The 21,874-nt window shown below is 43.7% G+C and overlaps 1 protein-coding gene across 1 annotated transcript in view; it reads right to left on the bottom strand.

Annotated features, from left to right (window-relative positions):
* The window catches only part of KIAA1549L (KIAA1549 like), a 173,540-nt gene that overhangs the window by 120,583 nt on the left and 31,083 nt on the right, over positions 1-21,874 (bottom strand). The window contains exons 4-7 of the mRNA XM_017530550.2: positions 8,037-8,381; positions 5,820-7,262; positions 4,797-5,408; positions 2,355-2,470 (exon numbers count right to left, since the gene is read on the bottom strand). Coding sequence (XP_017386039.2) covers positions 2,355-2,470; positions 4,797-5,408; positions 5,820-7,262; positions 8,037-8,381 — 2,516 coding nt within the window. The remainder of the gene's footprint in view (positions 1-2,354; positions 2,471-4,796; positions 5,409-5,819; positions 7,263-8,036; positions 8,382-21,874) is intronic.

Here is a 21,874-nt window from a genome sequence, read left to right on the forward strand (position 1 = left end):
CTACTTTTTTCCAAGTTTTTATTGTGGGAAAATACACACAATATACAGTCTACTATCTTGACTATTTTTTAGTGTACTGTCCAGTGGTATTAAACACATTCATAATGGTGTACAACTACCACGAATCACTTCCATCCATTTCCAGAACTCTTTTCATCTTGTAAAACTGGAACTCAGGGTTTTGTTCGGTGGGTGTTTTTGTTTTTTGTTTTTTTGAGACAAGGTCTTGCTCTGTCACCCAGACTGGAGTGCATTGGCATGATCACAGCTCACTGCAGCCTTGACCTTCTGGGCTCAGGCAGTTCTCCCACCTCAGCCTCTAGGGTAGCTAGGACTGTAGGCATGTGCCACCATACCCGGCTAACTTTTATGTTTTGTAGAGATGGGGTCTCACTACGTTGCCCACACTGGTCTCAAACTGCTGGCCTCAAGTGACCCTCCTGCCTTGGCCTCCCAATGTGCTGGAATTATAGGCATGAACCACTGTGCCCAGCCAGGACGTTTTTGACACCCACTTTCTCCCCATATTCTTGCATCTCCATGTGTATTTTCCAAAGGAAGCAAGACAACTGATTTTGAAACAGGAGGGGTGTGCCTTTGCTTCCTCCACATTGTGTGCCCCCGCTTGGTTAGTTTTTCCTGAAGATGGTGCTCAAGATGATTTTAGGTGGAACAAGAGGTACTTCAGCATGGACCGTGGACACGCCACAAGACAGCACTAAATCACTCAGTGAGAAAGTTGTTCCCTTTCAATCCTTCTAATGAGCCCAAGAAATAAGTCTCCGTTTGGTGAATATTTGCTTTTAACATCTTTCTAACCCTTGCCAATTCCTTTTTTAAATAAACAAACAAACAAAGGGACACCAGGCTCAGCCTCAGAGCCTTCCACAAGCAAGGACCGCCAGCTTGAATTTAACAAGCTGTTTGTCCCCGTTATTCTCATTCTTACCATCACCTTTTATTTGCGGCAAATGATCTTGATTTCCATTTATGGTGGTGATAGCAAATACCCTTTCAAAAAAAATGTAGTTAAGTTTTTAAAAGAGAGCCCACTAAACAATAACAAAAAACCTAACACTAATTGTCACACTGCTCTGCGATGATACGCAGCAAAGACCAAAACTACAGAAGCAGTTTGAGAGTGACTGAAGTTTAACGAAAACTATATCAGGCAACTAAGTGGAAATATTCACATTTTCAACTTCCCGTAAAGTTTCTGGTGCAGAAACCATACGAGCCTCTCATAGAACGCATTTCTTTCTCTTTTTTTCTTTTTCAGAAGTATATAAAAGAGATTGACAATGATCAATAAAGTATGTGCCAAATCTCCTTTCTAGTCCTTCGTGTTGATGGGAGGGGAGGGGTCAGTAAGCTGACTGCAGCTGTAGGACAGAGAACATCAAAAGAAGCAGCCAGAGCAATAGTTTTTAGTGGTGCAAATGGGAGTCTACCGACTGCCAACTGCGTTTACTGTCTGAAAGCTTGGAATCAAACCCAAAGACTATAAAGTGAAGCTTCCATCACTTGGATAAGCCATCAAAATCAGCCAGCACTCATTAAACAGTACTTGGCATTAAAAGAAAAAAATGTTTACTTTCCTGTGTGCAGCAGGCAATTTAAGCGAAGCCAGACTTGATTTACAAGTCAGGGTAATTTTTAAATGCCCAGAAATAAGCCACTGTTTATGATGGGGACGAAAATAAGGGGAAAAGCAATGGAGAGTTTTCTAGAGAATTACACGAACAATGTAAATACTTTCCCCAAACGATGGGATAATGAGATGGTTTAAAACAATATATCCAGGCTTATATATTTATTTATTTACTTACTTACTTAATTGAGACAGAGTCTTGCTCTGTTACCCAGGCTGGAGTGTAGTGGCACAATCTTGGCTCACTGCAACCTCCACCTCCCAGGTTCAAGTGATTCTCCTGTCTCAGCCTCCCAAGTAACTGGGATTATAGGCACCCACCACCACGTCAGGCTAATTTTGGTATTTTTAATAGAGATGGGATTTCATCATGTTGCCCAGGCTGGTCTTGAACTCCTGACCTCAAGTGATTGCCCACCTCAGACTCCCAAAGTGCTAGGATTACAGGTGTGAGCCACCCACCTGGCTAATATAGCCAGTCTTTGGAAAGAAATCTAGACATAAAACAATTTGTCTTCGTTTTCCTCAAAATTTGACCTTTTTCTCGAGCTACTACACATTAGCTAGTTGCCAAAGTGAAGACAGATTCTACTTCTGCCAGCGTTGTTATGGTACCTAGAAAGGAGGAAAACAATCTAAACATATTCTAGACCTAAGAGGCAGAGTGTGAAGGATTAGCTTGGTTACAAAGCAAGGCACTTACGTGAGCTGAGACATCGTTCTGGTGGAAAGCTTTCCGCAGAGCCTGGGTAAGCCCTTTGGCGATATTGAGCTTTAAGGATTCACTGATCTGCACTCTCCTTTGGGTGAGAAAGAGAACTGTGGGGCAAAACAGAAGCGTAGCAATGAGGCAAAATGGCAAATCTCATCGTTCATTTGCCCCCTGCTTCCTCCCAGCCACCACCTTATGCAAGTTCTGGGCAGAGCTGGTAAGCATAGAGCCATCAAGGAGAGGGTGGGCAGCTCTGTGGGTCCTGCTAAAGAAGCCGTTTGTGTGACCTGAGGAGAGAGTAAGCTGGTATGCTGGTGGCATTTCATTTCTGACAGACGCTGCCTCTGACTTTCAAAGCCGGCTCGACAGTGCCTGCCCCAGATGATTCTGCATGGGAAGAAATTCCTGCAACAACATCATGGGCAGCCTCCTTAGGTGCAGGCCCTGAGCTAAGTGCTGCAGCCCCAAACAACCCTGCATCAGGAAGGTACCATCCCCACCTCGCAAGTGGGATGGAGACACAGGACGGAGACCAGGCATTTGGGATAGAATGTGACAGGTGCTATTTGAAGGGAAGCCTAGAATGCTGCCAGAGCTCCTAGGAGGAGCATCCAGCCCTGAGTCTGGTAAAGGGATGGGGATCAGGGAAAATTTCCACAGGAACTGATGCTTCAGCTAAGTTCTGAAGGATCACAAGAGTGAAATTTGACAAGGGGGAGGAGACCCTCACCCACTCCCAGCAGAGGAGTACCAAGCGCAAAGGTGCAGAGGAAAGAAGTTAAATATTTCAGGATACAGTAATTCCCTCTTAGCCACAGTGTGGCTTTCCATGGTTTTATTTACTGCAGCCAAGCAGAGTCTGAAAATAGAGGGTATGGTACCATGAGATATTCTGAGAGAGTGAGAGAGACGACATTCACATCACTTTTATTACAGTCCATTGTTACACTTGTTCTATTTTATTACTAGTTCTTGTTGACCTCAACTGTACCTAACTTATAAATTAAGCTTTATCATAGGCATGTATGAATAGGGGTTGGTACTACCTGCGTTTTCAGGCATCAACTGGGAAGTCTTGGAACAGATCGCCTGCAGATAAGAGGGGACTACTGTACATACACGTTTAAGCTTGGTCCTAAGGGCAATGGGAAATGAGTCTTAAGCAAAGGAATGCATTTTAGAAGGTTCTCAACTGCAGACTGGAGAGCAGATTGAAGAGAGGGGACATCTGAAGGCAGAGATATAAATGTGGCTATTGTTGCAGAAATTTAGGTGAGCGACGGTGACAGTGTGAACTAGGTAACTGGCAGTGTGAATCAGGATGGACAGAAGGGGTACCCAGGAGGCAGAAGTGAAAGGAACTGGTGATTGATTAGATGTCGCTGGGTTGGTGGGGTGCTGGGAAGAAGACAGAGATGAGAATGTTTCCAACTTCTGCCTCTGAGGGGCCAGGGCTGCCTGTCACCCAGAAGAGAGTGGCAGGGAGAAGGGACAGACAGAGGAAACCCAGATGGTATAATTTCTTGAGAAATAGGAAGAGATACTCTACTTTTTTCTATGCCTAATTTCACAATTTCCCATTTTAGAATAGGATATGTCTTAAGATATAATTTCATTTAATTCTTTGTGGGGTGAGGAGGAAGGCGGGATGCGAGCATTCAACATTGGCATGCTCTTTCAAATAATTTGTCTAATGTTTTTTATAGCAAACATTGCCACACTATTAAAAGCACTCTGTGCATTCTAGGCCTGCTTTGCTACAGCTGGGGAGTGGGGGCTAAAAAGAACAGCATCCCATCCTTGCTCACAATTCTAGTGCTGCCCATCCCACTTTTTCAAGAAAGTCTTCTTTCTACCATCAAAAGAAATCCTGCGCTCCCACATAGTGTGTGGAAGCTGTACTTTTGCTATCTGCTAATTGAAAAAATTCACAACAAAAGCCTTTCTGAACTCTGTAGTACTTCCCAAGATGTTGTATTTTACGAATCACATCATTCATTCATGGCAGACATCCCTGATGCAAAATGGTACCTTTGCATTCTCAGACCCACTGGCAGAACTGTGGTTTCCCAGGGGCTTCTGAGACCTAGGACTAAGCTCCATGCCACATCAGGCTCTCTCTCTCCTCTAACACTTGCTGAAGCTCATGGTCTCCACCTTGGCCCTATGGATATTTTAGGCTGGATTAATCTTTGTTGTCACGGCTGTTTCGTGCATTGTAAGATGTTGAGCAGTATCCCTGGTCCCTATCTCATTAGATTTTAGTAGAGCCACCAAGAATAACAACCAAAAATGTCTCCAGACATAGCCAAATGTCCCTGGGAGAGGGTGACAAAGTAGCCCCTGGTTGATAACCACTGATTTAAAAGAAACATATTGTTACATCTCTGGGACCAGGCTTGCTGCTTTAAGATCAGAACAGTGATCTCATACCTGTCTTCACCAGGAGCTTACTGGACATCTGACACTCCAGGTTGGATGCCATTTTGCCAGTCGTGACCACCGCAGCTGACACGGCAGGAAGGGCAGCATCTGTGTTTTCTGCTCGCAATGGTGGCAACCGGGTGGCCTTCACTGAGGCTGTAATGGATGTTAGCGCAGCCGTGACTGTCAGGGGGCGTGGCGTGGATGCTCTGGGCATCTCCGGGTTGGTGGGGTTTGGGAGGCCAGTGTGCATGGCTTGTGGTTTCCTGGGGAGGTATGTCGTAGACAACAGGCCAGAGGCAGTGCCCATGTTTCCTTGCATGGCTGTATGTGTGCTCATGGTATGCGCTGTTCTTGCATACATGTAGGTTGGCGTGAACGGGAAGGCTGTATGGATTGCCCCTGGCACTCTCTTTGGGCCAGATGCGGCCTTGTTTGTGACATTTTTAGCAAGAGTAGTCATTGAACTACTCTTAGCTGGTCCTGAGGCCATGGCCAAAGGGCTGGGGCTGGTGCCCTTAGCAACCAGGGCTGCAGACAGTGCAGGTGGACTTGATTTCCTCAGAAACAACGTGACGGCAGCTGCTGCTGTTGGCTCTACCTTTGATGACACTGTGTCCACTGTAAAGAGAGGAAAAACAAAGTTTGTCACTGGCTGGGAATGCACGTGTCACTTGTTCTGATGATGAATGGATGTAACTTATGGATTTGCTAGGGTGAAGTCTCTGCAATCTGGGCTTGCGTTGGACAGAACTTAGGCAAAACAACTCTAGGCTCATTAAGCTGATTAACCATAACAAGAATGCCACTTACAGCACAGCTATGGTTGATAGCAAGGATGCTTACATTGTGAATACTTTCAAAAGCTCAAGTAGGCACAGGATCAATGACATGACTATTTGGGGCTGCTAGCTCACTCTTGATAGGGGGACGAGCTCCTTCAGAGCAAAGCTGGTATCTGCGTTGAGCTTGAAGATGCTTTGACCACAAAAGCAGTCATACCTGTTTTGGGGGTACCAGGAAACAAACTACCTGCATTAGTGGCTGCACCTGTCCATTTCTTGGGGTGCTGAGAAGCCCGCAGCACTCTGGAGGAGGTCTTGGGAAAGACACTGGTCGATATAGAAGATTCAGCAGCAGAGTTATATCTCAAGATGTTCTGGAACGGTCTGGAAGTATTTCTCTCATGTGATGAATTGACGTCACTGGAAATTTCAGAACCTGTATCTGTTCCATCCGAAAGCATTTCCTGCAAGCCACCTGTAGAAGTTGGTCTTGACAACGTTAGTAAAAGAGGATGTGTTGGCTGGTCGGGCAACTGTAGTTGTGGATGAGACACAGAATGTTGACTGGTGGATGAGTCATTCTCAACTTCAGCTGTTTGGAAGTCTATGGAATGGCTGTTATTGCTTGGGGGCCACAGGTCTCTATGGCTTCCAACCACGGTCACGTCTGACTGCTGCACAGGCTGCTCAGTGCTTGTACCGAGGATGAGGTCCTGAGTGCTAAACCTTTCTCCAGTCACTGAATGCCCAGCAGTATATTTGAAATCCTGAGATTTTATGGCATTGGCAGCTGAAGTTAAACCACTGGGAGGAGCCGTTGGAGCTAAATGAGTTTCCCAACTTGTGGAGCTAATTGTATGTCCATTTAAATCATAATTTGTTTGCTGCTGCAAGCCAGATATTATTGATTCTGTGGAAAGGGATCCAGTGTCTGCTGAAAGAGAACTCCAGAAAACATCTGTGGTTGCTGGCTTTTTCATGTCCCCTGTTGTTGAGGAATCATAGACAACCATGGAGGAGAGCGATGCTCTCACCTGTCTGGAGGCTGAAGCTGGCAACCCAGAATGGGCCAGAGCAGCTCCATAAGCCTCTGGCTTGGTGTTAGAAAAGCCAAGAGATGGGGGAACAGTCTGGGTGGCTTGTATGGAGAGTATGGAAGGTGGAGGTGATCCTGAAGGAAGGGGATTTGTTCTTGGTGCTGTAATGATGGGAGATGAGACATGACCGGTGCTGAAATCAGAGACAAATCCATTTACAGTATGAAGACTCAAAACCTCTTTCCTTGGAAAGGCCTGGAGAGGAATCGTCACATTTGCCTCTTCATTTTTCCTTAAAATGGCTGTCACGCTGTCCTTTTTCCACCGGGGAAATGTCCAAGATGTGGGAAGAAGATGAGGAACTCTGTTTGAGAGGAGCAAGTCTCTAGCTGCAGTAGGCGGGGACCCGTCACTGCCCTCTGCTGGAGGAACAGACATTTCTGGCACGGGAGATGGGGAGGCATGATTCTCTGTGGGCTGGAGGAAAGTACGTATGGAGGGCAAGTCGGCTGTCCCCGTTGATGGTGATGCGGGAACCGCCCCAGAGAAGATAGCTTGCTCTCGACCCGGTGCGGTGACATGCAGAGGAGAAGGCACCAAAGATGAAGAGGTGTGTTCTGCCGAAAGGGTGGGCCCTCTGGAATTCTCTGGAGCTGCTGACAAATGCAGCGGGTTAGCAGAGTCATTTGCAGTGGTAGGGGCTAGCTTTCTGCTGGTCATTTCTACGGCCACTGATTCTGCAGTCTGGAAAAGTGGAGGCTCAACCTCATGGGTCGCTGCTTCTGTATTCTTAAAAGTTGGTAAAGACACCCCATTGTACACACTTCCAGCCACCCCAGCTTTGATCTGCTGGGTGGATGCAGGACCTGAAGTCACTTCCAACATTGACCATGAGGGGCTTCCATCTGGAAGCCAAAGACGACTTCCAAGTGCTGGGGGAGGGGGAGATGGATGGGACAGTTCTGCCATGGGGCTAAAAAACCCAGATGTGGATGAGCCTGCTGAATGGGGACCCTCTGTTGGGGACAGCTCGGAATGCCACTTTGTTGAGGATCCAGGAACACCTAGATGAGGGACACCTATGAGATCCCGGGCGTTTTGGGATGGAGTGTGCTCCATTTCATCAGAAAAAGGGTTTAGGGGATTAGCTATGTTCTGACCTGAAGAGGGGTCGGCTAGAGCTGTTTGGGGAACTAACAGCACTTTGGAGAGTTGCTCTGCTGGCTCAGAGATGATGGAATGAGGTGAGTCAGGAGTCAATGAAGAGGATGGAGGTGGAGGGAGGAGTGGGGGAACATCTGATCTCGGGGGATGCTTTGAAATGGAGGGAGTCCCTGCCCATACTGGCTGGGATGGGAGGACAGCACTGAAGGACGCCCCTGACGGGACTGTGGACAATGAGGGGGGCATGCTGGTGAGAGGCAAACCTGACGCATCAGCTGCTTCTTGTCCCCCTCTAGGCCCAGGTTGGACCAGGGACTCAGTAGAATCCTTGGAAGGCTCAAGGGAGGCGCTATGTCCGCTTCCTTGGTAAAGGGAAGAAGAGAAGTCCATGTAAGCCCTAGCTGTGTGGTGTATCTTGGACGCAGGGGTTCGGGCTGACTGTGGCAAGCTTGTGTTGTCAGAGGACTGTCCCAGCACAGTCTTGATTCTGTCTGCTGCTGAGGAAGACCTGACTTCTGTGAAAGGCCATGTTGGTGAAATCGGTAACAATTTCCCCGGAGGAAATGACTCTGGAGTCCGGGTGACATTCACCTGCAGATTGTCTGTTCCTGTGAAACAAAATATCAGACCGTCAGGTGTTGGATATTCATGAGGTGCCTGCTGTGGTCAGGTGCTGGAGACAGAGGTGTGCAAGACAGGCTCTAACCGGACCCATCACAGAAGGCTCAGGAAACAAACAACAAATTACATAATTTCAAGTAGGAAAATGTTGCAGCTAACCTACAGGGCAGGGTTGGTGAGAGGCGGTTTCTGATGAAGTGATGTTTAAGCAAAGATGTGGAAAATACTTGTGTATTAAACAACTTTTTTTTTGGTACCACCTACAAGGCCTGGACTGTGAAACTTGCAACCTAGAAAATCGAAGCTGAATGTGATCAACTTCCATGGCCAGTGACACCAAAATAACCTCACCCAGGAACCCAAAATGCACAAAACTAAAGAAGCACTGTATATTCAAGCATGAACCTTTTTTAGGACCCCGAGGCATCTTGAGTGAAATATTTGAAGTTGTCTGCCTTTGGAAAGATGGCTCCAATGAAACATATTTATCTTCCTGGATTTAAAAGGATTTCCAATGCTATCATTCATGCCATGTCAAACAGCAAGGGAGATTTTCTTTCAGATTAGGCTATTTCAAAAAGAAAACCCAGGAAGGAGGCACTTCTCACAAGGCATGGTGTCACTCTAAGCACCTACAGAGGCCAGAACTGTCAGCACTCGTGTGTGGCCCCACAGGCAGACAAACAAGGAGCCAGGGGACAAGCTGGTGACCTCCGCAGGAAAGGAGGTGAGGAAACAACCCTTGGGAAGCTGCAAGTTCACTCTGAATTAGGCTGTATGCTGAAAAAAATATTTTCACATTCTTCTTTTCCTTATTTAAAAAATTTCCCATTCTTGGGATTTATAGATACCCAAGAAGCTGGCCTTACATCATTTTTAGAACTCATCAGGGTATAAGCCAATACTACATGAGGCTTATTGACTGACTTTATAAGAGAAACCAACTCCATCTCCTAGGCAGGCCATCCTCATAAGCCCAGCTCAGCCTGACTGTGTCCTGATCACCAGATCAAGATAATTAGGGCTCTTTCTGCAGAGCCAAAGCTCTCTCTGGCCACCACTGGCCCACCTCAAATAGAAATAAGTGTCAAAATGCATATATAGTTCCAAGACACTAAAGTCTGCATAGTATTTCATTAAAATGCATGCCCTCCTGAGGAACTGCTTCATGGTTTACAATGGAAATTCTGTTTCTATGTTACCACATGCAGCCTAAGTAGGTATTCCCGCCCAGACAGTTGCAATTTTACACAGAAGGTGGATACTGCTTTCATGCCTCAATCTTCCCTGTTCATGTTGCTTATCTCCTAGAGAGCCTCAATTTCACACTTTGCATGCAGACTTATCTGGTTACTTATATGGGTAAATATAACATCTGTATAAGGTATTTTTGCATTTTTGTATTTTTCATTTAAACTTTAGAATCCACTTTTATGTGGATATTCGGTGACGTCTGTATAGGATTTCTTCTTTTGTACTTTCACTGAAATGGATTCAACCATGAGTCCAACTCATAGATTCGAGAATCAAAACAAATTCATCTTATTTCAATAACATAGCCTTGTAACTCAGAAAAAGGATGCTACAGGCTGAGAAGCTTTTGCTTTCAGCAGGAAGTTTCACAAAGTCTTTCACACACACACACACACACACACACACACACACACACACACACACACACAATTCTGCAAGCAGGATGGAGGAATGGGGGCTAATACCAAGGGATATATAACTGACTGAATGACCACAGCCAAGAGAGACTGATGGAAAACTCCAGGCTGAAGGGAAGAAAGACGGTCTCTAGTGGATTTGCTTCCACCAGACCTTGCTGTTTTCCAGACCAGAAGCTAGTGTTTCCAAAGGTAGCTCCTATGAGGCACGGTATTCCAGATGCGTCATGAAGAAAAGTTTCTATGGACAATCTTGAGAAGTGCTGTATACTAGACTCACAGGTCATAGTCATTAATGATGCTGACCATATTTTTCTGGCTCTCCTCCTTCTAAGCCCATGGGAAGGCTGAACATCTTGGAGACGTCTGTGGTTGATGGGGGCCAATGTAACTAGTTTTGGCCAATAAGTTTGTAAGCAGAAATGCCAAGTGTCACTTCTGGGCTAGAATATTTAAGTGCTGGAAGAAGATTCTCCAGAACTTTCTTTTCCATAGCAAAACAAAAAAAGAAACAAAACCTAGCAACATTATATTTCAGTAAGTTGTTACTGAAAAACAGAAGGAGGAGGCAAAAAAGGAGGAGAAAGAAGAAACTAGCAATGTTCAAAGTGTTTGCTGGTTCACCAGCCTGCATCCCCTATGGATTCTGCTGACAAAGGATGTACAGGTATTATGAGCAAGAAGTTAGCCTTTGCTATTTTATGTCACTGCAATTTGGAGGCTGTTTGCCATTGAAGCATAACCTAACTTACCCTAACCTATTCAGAAACTGATACCAGAGTGGATTTGGAACTTATGTGGGCATATTCCCATTGTCATGTAAATAAAGGGTCAGAAAGTCCCATAGTCAAGAAAACATAAAAGGTATGAAATTAATAAATAGGATGTTGGATGGTTTAATAAAACTTTGTTTAGCCAATATTTCTCAAACATATTTGACAGCTGGAATATGCTTGGGATGTTTCTCAAAAAATTTGACCTTGGAATTTAGTTGACTTAAAAAAAAACTCAATGATACACATAAAGCCAAGGAAGAAAGCATGTTCATTGAATTACCAAATGATGCCAAATTCACAAGAACTGATTTGATGAATTTCAGAAAAACATGTTTCAAAGACATGTCAACTGATTGAAATTATTACTAAATGAAGACATATATTAGGATTAAATATAAAGGCTTACCCTTAATCCAAAAATTACCTAGACAGAAACAGGATGGGGGCACAACCCTTTAAGAATAGCTTATATTATCTGCAGACAGAGTTGACTAGAGGTCATTATGAACTAGAAGAAAAATATAGGCCAGCAAGAAAATAACAAATTTTTAGGTTACATTAATTTTTTTCACTCTTTAGAAGAATAGTTCATGCTTAAAAAATAATATCTATATGTTATCTATACTTAGGAAATAATATCTTTATGAAATGAACATTCATATGCCTCTCACTCAGCTTACAACAGAGTCAATATTTTTAGAGCCTTCTCCCAGGTATCTCTCCAGGTTCCCTCTGTCTTTCTTCTCCCCAGAGATAATCACCATTACAGGTTGAATTTTTAAAAATTAGTTGATTTTCGGGCTGGGCGCGGTGGCTCACACCTGTAATCCCACCACTTTGGGAGGCTGAGGCGGGTGGATCATGAGTTCAAGAGATCAAGACCATCCCGCCCGATGTGGTGAAACACCGTCTCTACTAAAAATACAAAAATTAGCCAGGCGTGGTATCATGTGCTTGTAGTCCCAGCTCCTTGGGAGGCTGAGGCAGGAGAATTGCTTGAACCCGGGAGGCGGAGGTTGCAGTGAGCCGAGATCGTGCCAGTGCACTCCAGCCTGGCACCTGGAGACTGAGCGAGACTCTGTCTCAAAAAAAAAAAAAAAAAAAATTAGCTGATTTTCAAAGGGATCAAGTCCACCATTCTCTGCCCTACTCAGCGCATACCTGGTCACCTGGGGTGAATTCTGAGCATCACATCTTAAGAAAAACACTAAGAAACTGATACATGCTAGTACATGATCTTTATGGAGATGTTTTACATTATTAAAAGGAAAACTTTTTATAAAGGGAGGGTCCCCATTTGCACACTGGAGTGAGGAGAGTCCAGGTGGTAGTAAAAACTTCGTGACTGAAAAAGCATATTGATATGGTTAGTCCACAGTCCCAGCTGAGCCAAGCCTGCTTGGCATGCCAGCCCAGACAACAGACACATGAATGAGGACCAGACCATTCTTCCCCCAACCTTTGGAATCACTCCAGCTGTCTGAATCGTCCCCACTGAGGCCCAGACATCATGAAGCAGGGACAAGCCATCCGCACTATGCCCCATCTGAATTCCCAAAGCCACGAGGATAATAAAATGCTCATTGTTTTATAGCACTGAGCCAGGGGTGGTTTGTTGTACTGTAATAACGACTGAAATAGTACATGTGTGATCGTGTCCGTCGCTTCTGGGAAATGAGTCTCTATAGCTTTAATCAGATTCTCAAAAGGATTCAGAAGCCAAAAATTAGTTAAGAACCCTTCACTTCAATGAAAAATAATTCTGCTTTATACACAAGATTTTAGAATTATGTCTATGCTAATTAGGTAAAACATATCTGTATTAATTAAAGTTGCATTATGGAAGGCCATAAAATGGAAAGACGAATTTTGAGGAGGAATTGAGGGATAGCTAGTGTTTATTAGGCAGAAGGAAAAAATAAATTAGGAGAAAAAAGGTAAAACCAAATTACAGAAAACTTGAAACACATTTTAAGGAAGCAGTGAAGTAAAAACCTGATCTAGGTGATGTATCAGGCAGACTCCAATGTGGCCCCATGATCTCCATCTCCTGATGGTCATGCCTTTTGTGATCCTCTTGCCTTGAGTATAAGCAGAACCTGTGACTTCTTTTTCTTTCTTTTCCTTTTTTTTTTTTTTTTTTTTAGACAGGGTCTTGCTTTGCCACCTAGGCTAGAGTACAGTGGTGTGATCATGGCTCATTGCAGCCTCAACCTTTTGGGCTCAAGGAATCCTCTCAGCTCAGCCTCCCTAATAGCTGGGACTACATGCATGCATCACCAAGTCCAGCTAATTTTTGTATTTTTTGTATAGACAGGGTTTCACCATGTCCCCAGGCTGTTCTCAAACTCCTGGGCTCAAGTGATCTTCCCACCATGACCTCCCAAAGTGTTGAGATTACTAGCATGCGCCACCATGCTCAGCCAACCTGTGACTTTCTTCTAACAACAGAGTAAGTGATAGGATGCCCCTCTTGTGATTCTATGATCTTATATAATACCCCACATTGCAAGCAGACTTCTTGGTGCCTTGATGAAGTAAGAAGCAACAATAGGAAAGCCCAGGTGGTGAGAACTGTGGGTGGCATCTAGGAACTACTACTGGTGTCTCTAGGAACCATGAACAGCCTCTTAGAGCTGATAGCCAGAAATGAGCCAAAGCCTTCAGTCTGGCAGCCACAAAGAAATGAATTATGCCAACAACCTGAGTGAGCTTGGAAGTGGATTCTTCCCCAGCCAAGCCTCCAGATGAGAACACAGCCCAGCCAAAGCCATAAATGCAGCCCTGTGAGACTCTGTGCAGATAAGCTGTGTCCAACCTCTCAACTCATGGAAATTGTGAGATAATAAATGTATGCTGTTTTAAGCCACAAAGTTTGTGGGAATTTGTTAAATAGCAATAGAAAACTAACACAGGTAGGAAGTAGGGAGCTTTGGAATGTTGTATGGTGAAGCAGGAGAGTAGGAAGAAGGGAGAGCACAGGGTATCATGACTGAAGAGTAGCATGAAGGATGGTGCAAAGTTGCCATCAAGACAGTTAAAAAGAAGCACAAGTCAGTAAGTTTGTTTGGTATATCACAGAGAACGAGTCATGAAATAAATATTCTAACATAGCACCTGAGACTCAGAGGAAGTTATTTAAAGAGAAAACAGAGCTTTGCAAGAGTAGAAACAAAGCCACACCAGCAAGCATGTTGAAATGTTGCTATGCAACAGGTTGAACTCTTATTTTTTAACTCCATTTTTCAAGGAAAAAAATACCAACCTACTCTAGTCAAATTACTGAGTTCTTGTTTTTCTCAATAAACTTCCACTGACTCCCCAGTGTCTCTTCTTCACCCCAAAACACCATGACCTTCTTCTGCTTAGTCTGAATGACATGAATTACTGTTTGCTCACAAATATGGTAAGAGTCTTCAAAAAATTGCAGAAAGTGGCCAGGCACAGTGGCTCATACCTAAAATCCCAGCACTTTGGCAGGCCAAGGCAGGCGGATCGCTTGAGGTCAGGAGTTCAAGACTAGCCTGGCCAACATGGTAAACCCATCTCTACTAAAAATACACACACACACACACACACACACACATACACACACAGACACACACAGACACACACAGACACACACACACACACACACACACACACACAAATTAGCCAGGCAAGGTGGCAGGTGCCTGTAGTCCCAGCTACTCAAGAGGCTGAGGCAAGAGAATCGCTTGAACCCGGGAGGCAGAAGTTGCAGTGAGACAAGATTGTGCCATTGCAATACAGAGAGTGAGAATCCATCTCAAAAAAACAAAAAAAAAAAACGGTGGAAGGCAAAGATAAGTCCTACACACAAGAGAGGGAGACAGACAGTGGTGGTTTGCTGCACAAGCCCCAGACTGGCTGCCTTTTCTGCATGTTTACAAAGATGGCCCATCCAGGGACAAGCCAACAATCCCCTTCTGTTCAGACTGACAGTGTTTCCCACGAAGGGAATTAGTAGTCTAAAGAATTTTACTGGAAAGTAGTTAAAATGATAAGAGATTTAACGAGGTGCTAGATGAGGAAAGATAGGAAACAGAGATGGATTTAAGTTGGAAACAAGAGTGAAAGCAAGCAGGATAAAGACTCTCAAAATAATCAAAAGTTAAATGAGTCATCCCTCCCCATCTCAAGGAAACAAGAATGGGTAGTCATACAAAACCCTATTCAATACATAATTTATACACATACATTTTCACTAAGCTTGTCTGAGCCAGACAGGCTGAAATAAAACCATGATTCTAAGAGCTTCAGAAAAGTGACAAGTCACTCCTGTAAGACTATCAGGCTTAACAACGTACATAAATTGGGATCACGTGCATGTATGCACACGCAGGGTATAAGTATCAAATGTTTTTCTGGACTTTGCAAATTTGCAGAGAATCCCATGAATGTTAAACTTAGCCTTGAACTAAAAAGACCAGAGAGCCATTTATTATCATAGTGAAACTTAAAAGGAATTAAGAAAATGCTTAACCAGGTTTGGACACATAGAACCTGTCATTGTCTAATGTGAAAAAACAATGCAAACTGCTTCCTGAGACTCCCCACATCTCAGGGACCACACGGTTACACCAACAGGCATAATGACAGAGTGTTCAGGCCTCTGTCTTCCTGAGGCTCTCAGCGCTGCTAGTTTTATCATTCTCAGTTCTTGTACACAAGACTCGGGCTGTGATGCCGCTACACTCTAATTATTCCCGCCAGGTAGCAAACAGAACTTTCACCTCAAGGAAGCGTACATGTACTGATCAGGCTCCCCTGCTGCTGTTACCGTCTGTCTGAGCCTCTCCCCCAACAGGCCTGGGGCTATATCCGTCCCCTGGTCATGGTGCTGTTATCACAGACCCCGGAGTCTGCTACTAAAGGAGTGTTCTCCCTTTCGGTTCAATGATGCCCTGGATTGCTTCCTGGTTTGCTCAAAACTACTCTTGCAACCTAGCCACAGTGGTGGTTCTTTCCCAATCAGCAGTGCCCCTTTCTTTGATGGCCGGAAACACAGAGGGAGAAGAAAACCTTTCTGAGGTGTAGATATAAGCCTGGCTGCGTTTCCCACGACACTCACAAGACAATCCACTTTGTCCTATTCACTGTCCACTGGTGGGTTTCCTTAACGGCAGCACTTACAGAAAAGCAAACTAGATCACTAGTAGCTCTTTAGCCAAATAAATGAAGGTAATCAATTAAGAAGCATTATTAATGGAGATGCCAAGCTCCTCTCCCTGATACGTCAGAGAAAAATATTTGCAGCTTTTGATCAGGCCCTAGAATCAGACTGGCTGGATTCAAATCTCACTTCTCCATTGGACAAGTCACTCGACATCTTGGACAAGTTACTTAACATCTCTGCACATCAGTTTCCTTATCTGTAACATGGGGATAATTACAGTACTTACCTCATGAATTGTTTTAAGGGTTAAAATGAGCTGATACACAAAGTCCTTGGAATAATGCTCATAGAGCACATAGTGGTCACAAGTGCTACTATTGTTGCTATTATTATTATTATTTTTGAGACAGAGTCTTGCTCCATCGCCAGGTGCCAGACTGGAGTGCAGTGGCACAATCTCGGCTCACTACAACCTCTGCCTACCGGGTTCAAGCAATTCTCCTGCCTCAGACTCCCGAGTAGCTGGGACTACAGGCACACACCACCATGCCCACTAATTTTTGTATTTTTAGTAGAGACGGGGTTTCACCATGTTGGCCAGGATGGTCTTGATCTCCTGACCTCGTGATCTGCCCGCCTCGGCCTCCCAAAGTGCTGGGATTACAGGCGTGAGCCACCGCACCCGGCTATTCTTATTATTATCATTATTTGTTCAGTCCAGGCTAGGCATGAATGCCATCAAAGGTTTGCTCACAGGATCAGGATTCCAGACAGAACTCAGAAATGCCTGCAAATCATGGATTGCCAGAATCCCGAACATCTTTGCACGCCTCATAGTTTGCAGGACGTTTTCATATCCATCACCTCACCTTGTTCGTATCTCACAGTACCTGTGAGATAGAGGATGAGGATTATCTCCTTTTTACCAATGAGGAAACAAGAGCTCAGAGAGGTCAAGTGCTGGCTTGGCCAAGGTCACACCAAGAGCTACTCTGCAGTCTAGTGTGGCTCAGCCCAGGACCCCAGAGCCAAGGCTCTCTGCACCACGTGGGAAGGAGTCAGTCTCCTTCATCTCCAGCTCTGGGGCAGGCTCCACTCTCCCAGAGTGGTCTGAGAAGCCTGGGGCCCATAAAGCTGCCTCATTCTTCAGAGTTCAATGTGTCTCTCTCCAGTGGTATTTCGGCAAACATTACGGAGCACAGCTCTAAATCACCAAGACCTGTCAGGCTTCCATTCCCAGAAGGTCAAAAGAGATGGACTAACAGCCACAGCTGTACTGAAGCATCCACACACACCCGGCTCACTTACACGCCAAACCCTTCCACGGCCCTAAGTGCCGAAGTTTGGCGCCTGGGACCTTCCTGCCTAACATGATTCCTCTCGGGGCTTTTTAAAACGAAATGCACCAGTTAATAGAATCAAATTGCCTTTCCTTGAAGTGACGCCAGCAAACAGAAGATTCTGTTGACTGCACTGATAGAAGCATTTTAACTTTCAAAGCCCTTTCATAGATATTTCTTTTTTAAAAAAGTTTGTTGCTAATCTTTTGTGGAATCAGGTTTAAAAACAAAGCTGGTACCTGTCCCTCCCAATTTTTTTTTTTCTTTTGAGATGGAGTCTTACTTTGTTGAGCAGGCTGGAGTGCAGTGGCACCATCTCAGCTCACTGCAACCTCCGCCTCCTGGGTTCAAATGATTCTCCTGCCTCAGCCTCCTGAGTAGCTGGGATTACAGGTACCCACCACCACGTGTTGGCTAAATTCTTTGTATTTTTAGTAGAGATGGGGTTTCACCATATTGGTCAGGCTGTTCTCAAACTCCTGACCTCAAAAGATCCACCCACCCTGGCCTCCCAAAGTGCTGGGATTATAGGCATGAGCCACCATGCCTGGCTTCTCTGCCTCCTATTTTTGCCATCATAATCCCTACGCAGGAGGTAGGGCAGCCACAATGACCACTTTTGGACTGGAGTATCACACACACTGAAGGTCCCTTGTTTGGAAAAATATTATCTGTGTCAAGAAAAGTAAACCAATGGGACTTAGTGGGGGTTCTTCCCTCTTCTTCTCCCAGCATCTTTCTGACAGGATCATCAATAAGTTTAAACTCAACCACAGAAAACTTAATAAACAACCAAGAATTGATCTTTAAAACTAGGACAGTCATATTTGCAAATCTTTCCAAGGTTTCCTATTAATTTTTACTATTTTATGCTAATGGTCCAAAGGGAAGTTGAGTCCATTTAAATCCATTAGGCAAGAAAGACTTTGGGGATACAGAAAATACTATGCCTTTAAAAGGAAAGCAGTAACAGGGGCTTGGAGAATTGGGTGAAAAGACAAAACATCTTACTCGGGCTTCACACGGTTTTGTAAAGGCCTAAATGTAAACCTCTTCTAAGTGAGAGCCCTAATCAAGATGTCATCATTCCCACAACTCTTTATTTTTAGATCTTTAGAGTACCTTTCCCTTTCTGCTTAGTATGATAGGCAATTAACAAGTAATAATTTTATCAAGTCCACGACAGTCAACATAAGCAGATACACACAAAGCAATATAAGACTTTTCACTGCACTTAAGGGCTTAGTAGTATGATCCTACACCAAGGAGGTAGGATCAATGTTTTCTACATTTCTACAAAAAAACTCAATGTTTTCCCAAAGGTTACAATGTGCAATCCCAGCCTTGTACCATCTACATTGGTACATGATAGGCAGAAAACTTCTCATTCATTTGGCATCTCACAGAGAATTTTGTAATATTGAAATGAAAATAATCCTTCTAGTATATTAGGGGCATCTGGATAACTTGACATTCTCTAAAATTGAGAATAAGAAAGATAATCATGTCAGGACATCTGTTCCAATAAATACGTTTGAGTGGGGGAAGAAGTTCTGTATTCAAAGCAGTTTAGAAAATCTCTTATGGGAGATTCACAGGGCATACAAGTACACTAGGGCTTTGAAAAGTCTTGTGGTAAAGAAAAGTTTTATTTAACTTAGAAAATCCCCAAATAAGCTGACTGCAGAACTCTTTCTTCTTTTTTCTTTTTTGTGTGATACCCGTTGATATTCCAAGGAACCACGACTCTGAAGAATACCTTGAGGGAATTCCAGAGTTAAAGTCATTGCCCTTGAGCAATTTCAAACACGGAGAAGAAAACCAAAGAACTGGTGGGTGGAAAGAATCCACTGTAGAATCAGAAAACACACTCTTTGTCATTCCATCACTGACAAATTATTCTACTTTTGTCATATTTTAGATTATGTTTTACCAGGCTTGTTCATGAACTTATCTACTGAGACACTCACATGAGTCAACATAAGGATGTGCACCAAGAAAACTGTAAATGCTACAACAAATGTGAAGACCATCTTTTCTGCCGTTGCTGTTTTGAGAGAGTCTCACTCTGTCACCCAGGCTGGGGCATAGTGGTGCGATCATAGTTCATTGCAGCCTTGAACTCCTAGGATCAAGGGCCCCTTCGGCCTCAGCCTCCCAAGTGGCTAGGACTACAGGCGTGCACCACCAGGCCCAGCTAAATTTTTTAAAAAAGGTTTTTGTAGAGACAAGGTCTCTCTATGTTACCTAGGCTGGTCCCAAACTTCCTGGCCTCAAGTGATCCTCCTGCCTCAGCCTCCCAAAGTGCTGGGACTATAGGCATTATTATTATGATGCTGATTGGTTCTGATGCCTTCTCGGGGCACTAAGTTCATTTAGGTAAGATGTTAATATCAATACTTGATCATTTCCTCCCCTGACTGGAAACACACAGGAAAAGTGGTTTACTGAAAAAGTCTGTGTGATGCCTCATAGGTACTGATGTTCTTCTTACACTTAGACACCAAAAACCTGCAGGTATCTACACTGGGACCACAGAAGCAGAATATGTTGCCAATACTCACAACTAATACTATTATTAATTCTTAATTTCATATTCATTGATGACTGATTAGGTATAAGTTTTACTGCAGAAGTCTAACACCATTAATATGATATCATTATTTCAGGATTTGTTAATTCAGATTCTTATAAAAACAAATTACAGCTCAACTTTATTAGGAATGAATAATGATTAAACTGATTGCCTCCAAGATTTTAAAAAAGAAAATATTTAATAATTTTCAAGTCCTTTAGAACACCCAAACTCAAAAAGATAACAATATGCTCATAAAAAATAATTTTCATTTATAGTTTACTTGCCTTCAGTGTTTACATATAGGTCATATCAAAATAGCATTTATTTTAAAAATTCTCTAATTTAGACGTTTCACTGAGGCTACATTCTCTCTCATTTGGCACAAAAAAATAGGGTCTATCTACATTAAATTTAAATTTCCTCCATCAACACAAGTTCTACTTCTATCTCCTAACGCCTCAGCTTACCTAGTAATAACCATATCGTTAGACATGACTTTTCAGTGTTAGCAATGGATTTTCCTTTATCCTGCCATTCTACTTCAGGCCAATCTGTCACTAGCAACAGAGTATCAAGATGTCTAACAAGGACTAGGGGTTCCCACAGAGAAAGAGAGAAAGAACCAGAATGCTGGTACTTCCGTCATGTAGCTTAGCCAGTCCAGACACCATTCTTCTCTCAGAGTAGCCTAAGAGAAACGTCTACCATTTGCTGGAGTCTGGGAGGAGATGCCACATGTGTCTGCCTCACTGTCCACATAACAGAAAGACAAGAGCCCACAGTCAGAGTATTTACCGTATACATGAAACGTATCCTTTCCATGCTCACTCAATGAGCCTGCTGAGTGCCTGCCACGTGCCAGACACAAAACTTCCTATTTCCTACAGTCCAGAGTTTTTCTAAGTGTTTACAAATGGGAACACATTTAAGCCTCACAACAGTGCTCTCAGGAAGGCACAAATTCTTACTCTCATTTTAGAGATGCAGATGCAGGCAGAGAAAAGTTCAAAACCTTACCCAAAGTCATTCTGTTTGTAAGTCAGCGGGCGAGCTGTGATTTTAACTCAGGCAGCCTGGCCCTCAAATTTACATTCTTTACCGCAACCGTATCCTGCCTCACTATAGAGCAGTGCATAAGATGTGGTTCCTACCCCAAGGTGTTTAATATTCTTTTAAAAACTTGAAGAGTCTACCTTTCAGAGATGCTTTTTTTTTTTTAAGAGATGGGTCTTGCACTGTTGTCTGGGCTGAAGTGCAGTGGCGAGATCACAGCTCACTTGCAGCCTGGAAGTCACGGGCTTTTACAAGCAATCCTCCCACCTCAGCCTCCTGAGTAGCTAGGACTTCGGGCATGTGCCACCATGCCCACTGAATTTTGTTTTTTGTTTTTGTTTTTGTAGAAATGGGTCTTGCTCTGTTGCCCAGGCTGGTCTAGAACTCCAGGTCCCAAACGATCCTTCTGCCTCAGCCTCCCAAAATGCTGAGATTACAGGCATGAGCCACTGCACTGAGCTGTTACTTTTTAAAAACAAAACACTCAATGCAAGGTTTCTGAATGCCAGTTCAAACTTCAATCTCTGATGCAAAGTTTTCATGCAACAAAGGCAAAACAAGAAAAACAATTATAAGAGAAAGAGGAAAAGAGAGGGAGGGAGGGAGGGAGAGAGAGTCCACCAATTGCCTTTCTGGGTCTAATGGACAATCCTCCATTTTAGTGTCAAAATTTCCTTTGTTTTCCAAACAATAATGATAGCACGTATAGCTATTGGTTTGTTAATGCCCTTACTTGACAAAATTAGAAGTTAACAAATCTAAACTGGGCTTCCAAAATTTTTCATTTTACTGGTCCATTAGCTTTCCAAGTCTGAAAATCGGTGATCTACCTGTTTTTTTGAAGAAGGCATTATGTTAAGTGAAATAAGCCAGCACAGAAAGACAAATCCTGCATGATCTCACAATCTAAAATAGCCAAACTCACA

This window comes from Cebus imitator, unplaced genomic scaffold, assembly GCF_001604975.1.
Source record: "Cebus imitator isolate Cc_AM_T3 unplaced genomic scaffold, Cebus_imitator-1.0 Scaffold66, whole genome shotgun sequence".
NCBI classification, from domain to species: domain Eukaryota; kingdom Metazoa; phylum Chordata; class Mammalia; order Primates; family Cebidae; genus Cebus; species Cebus imitator.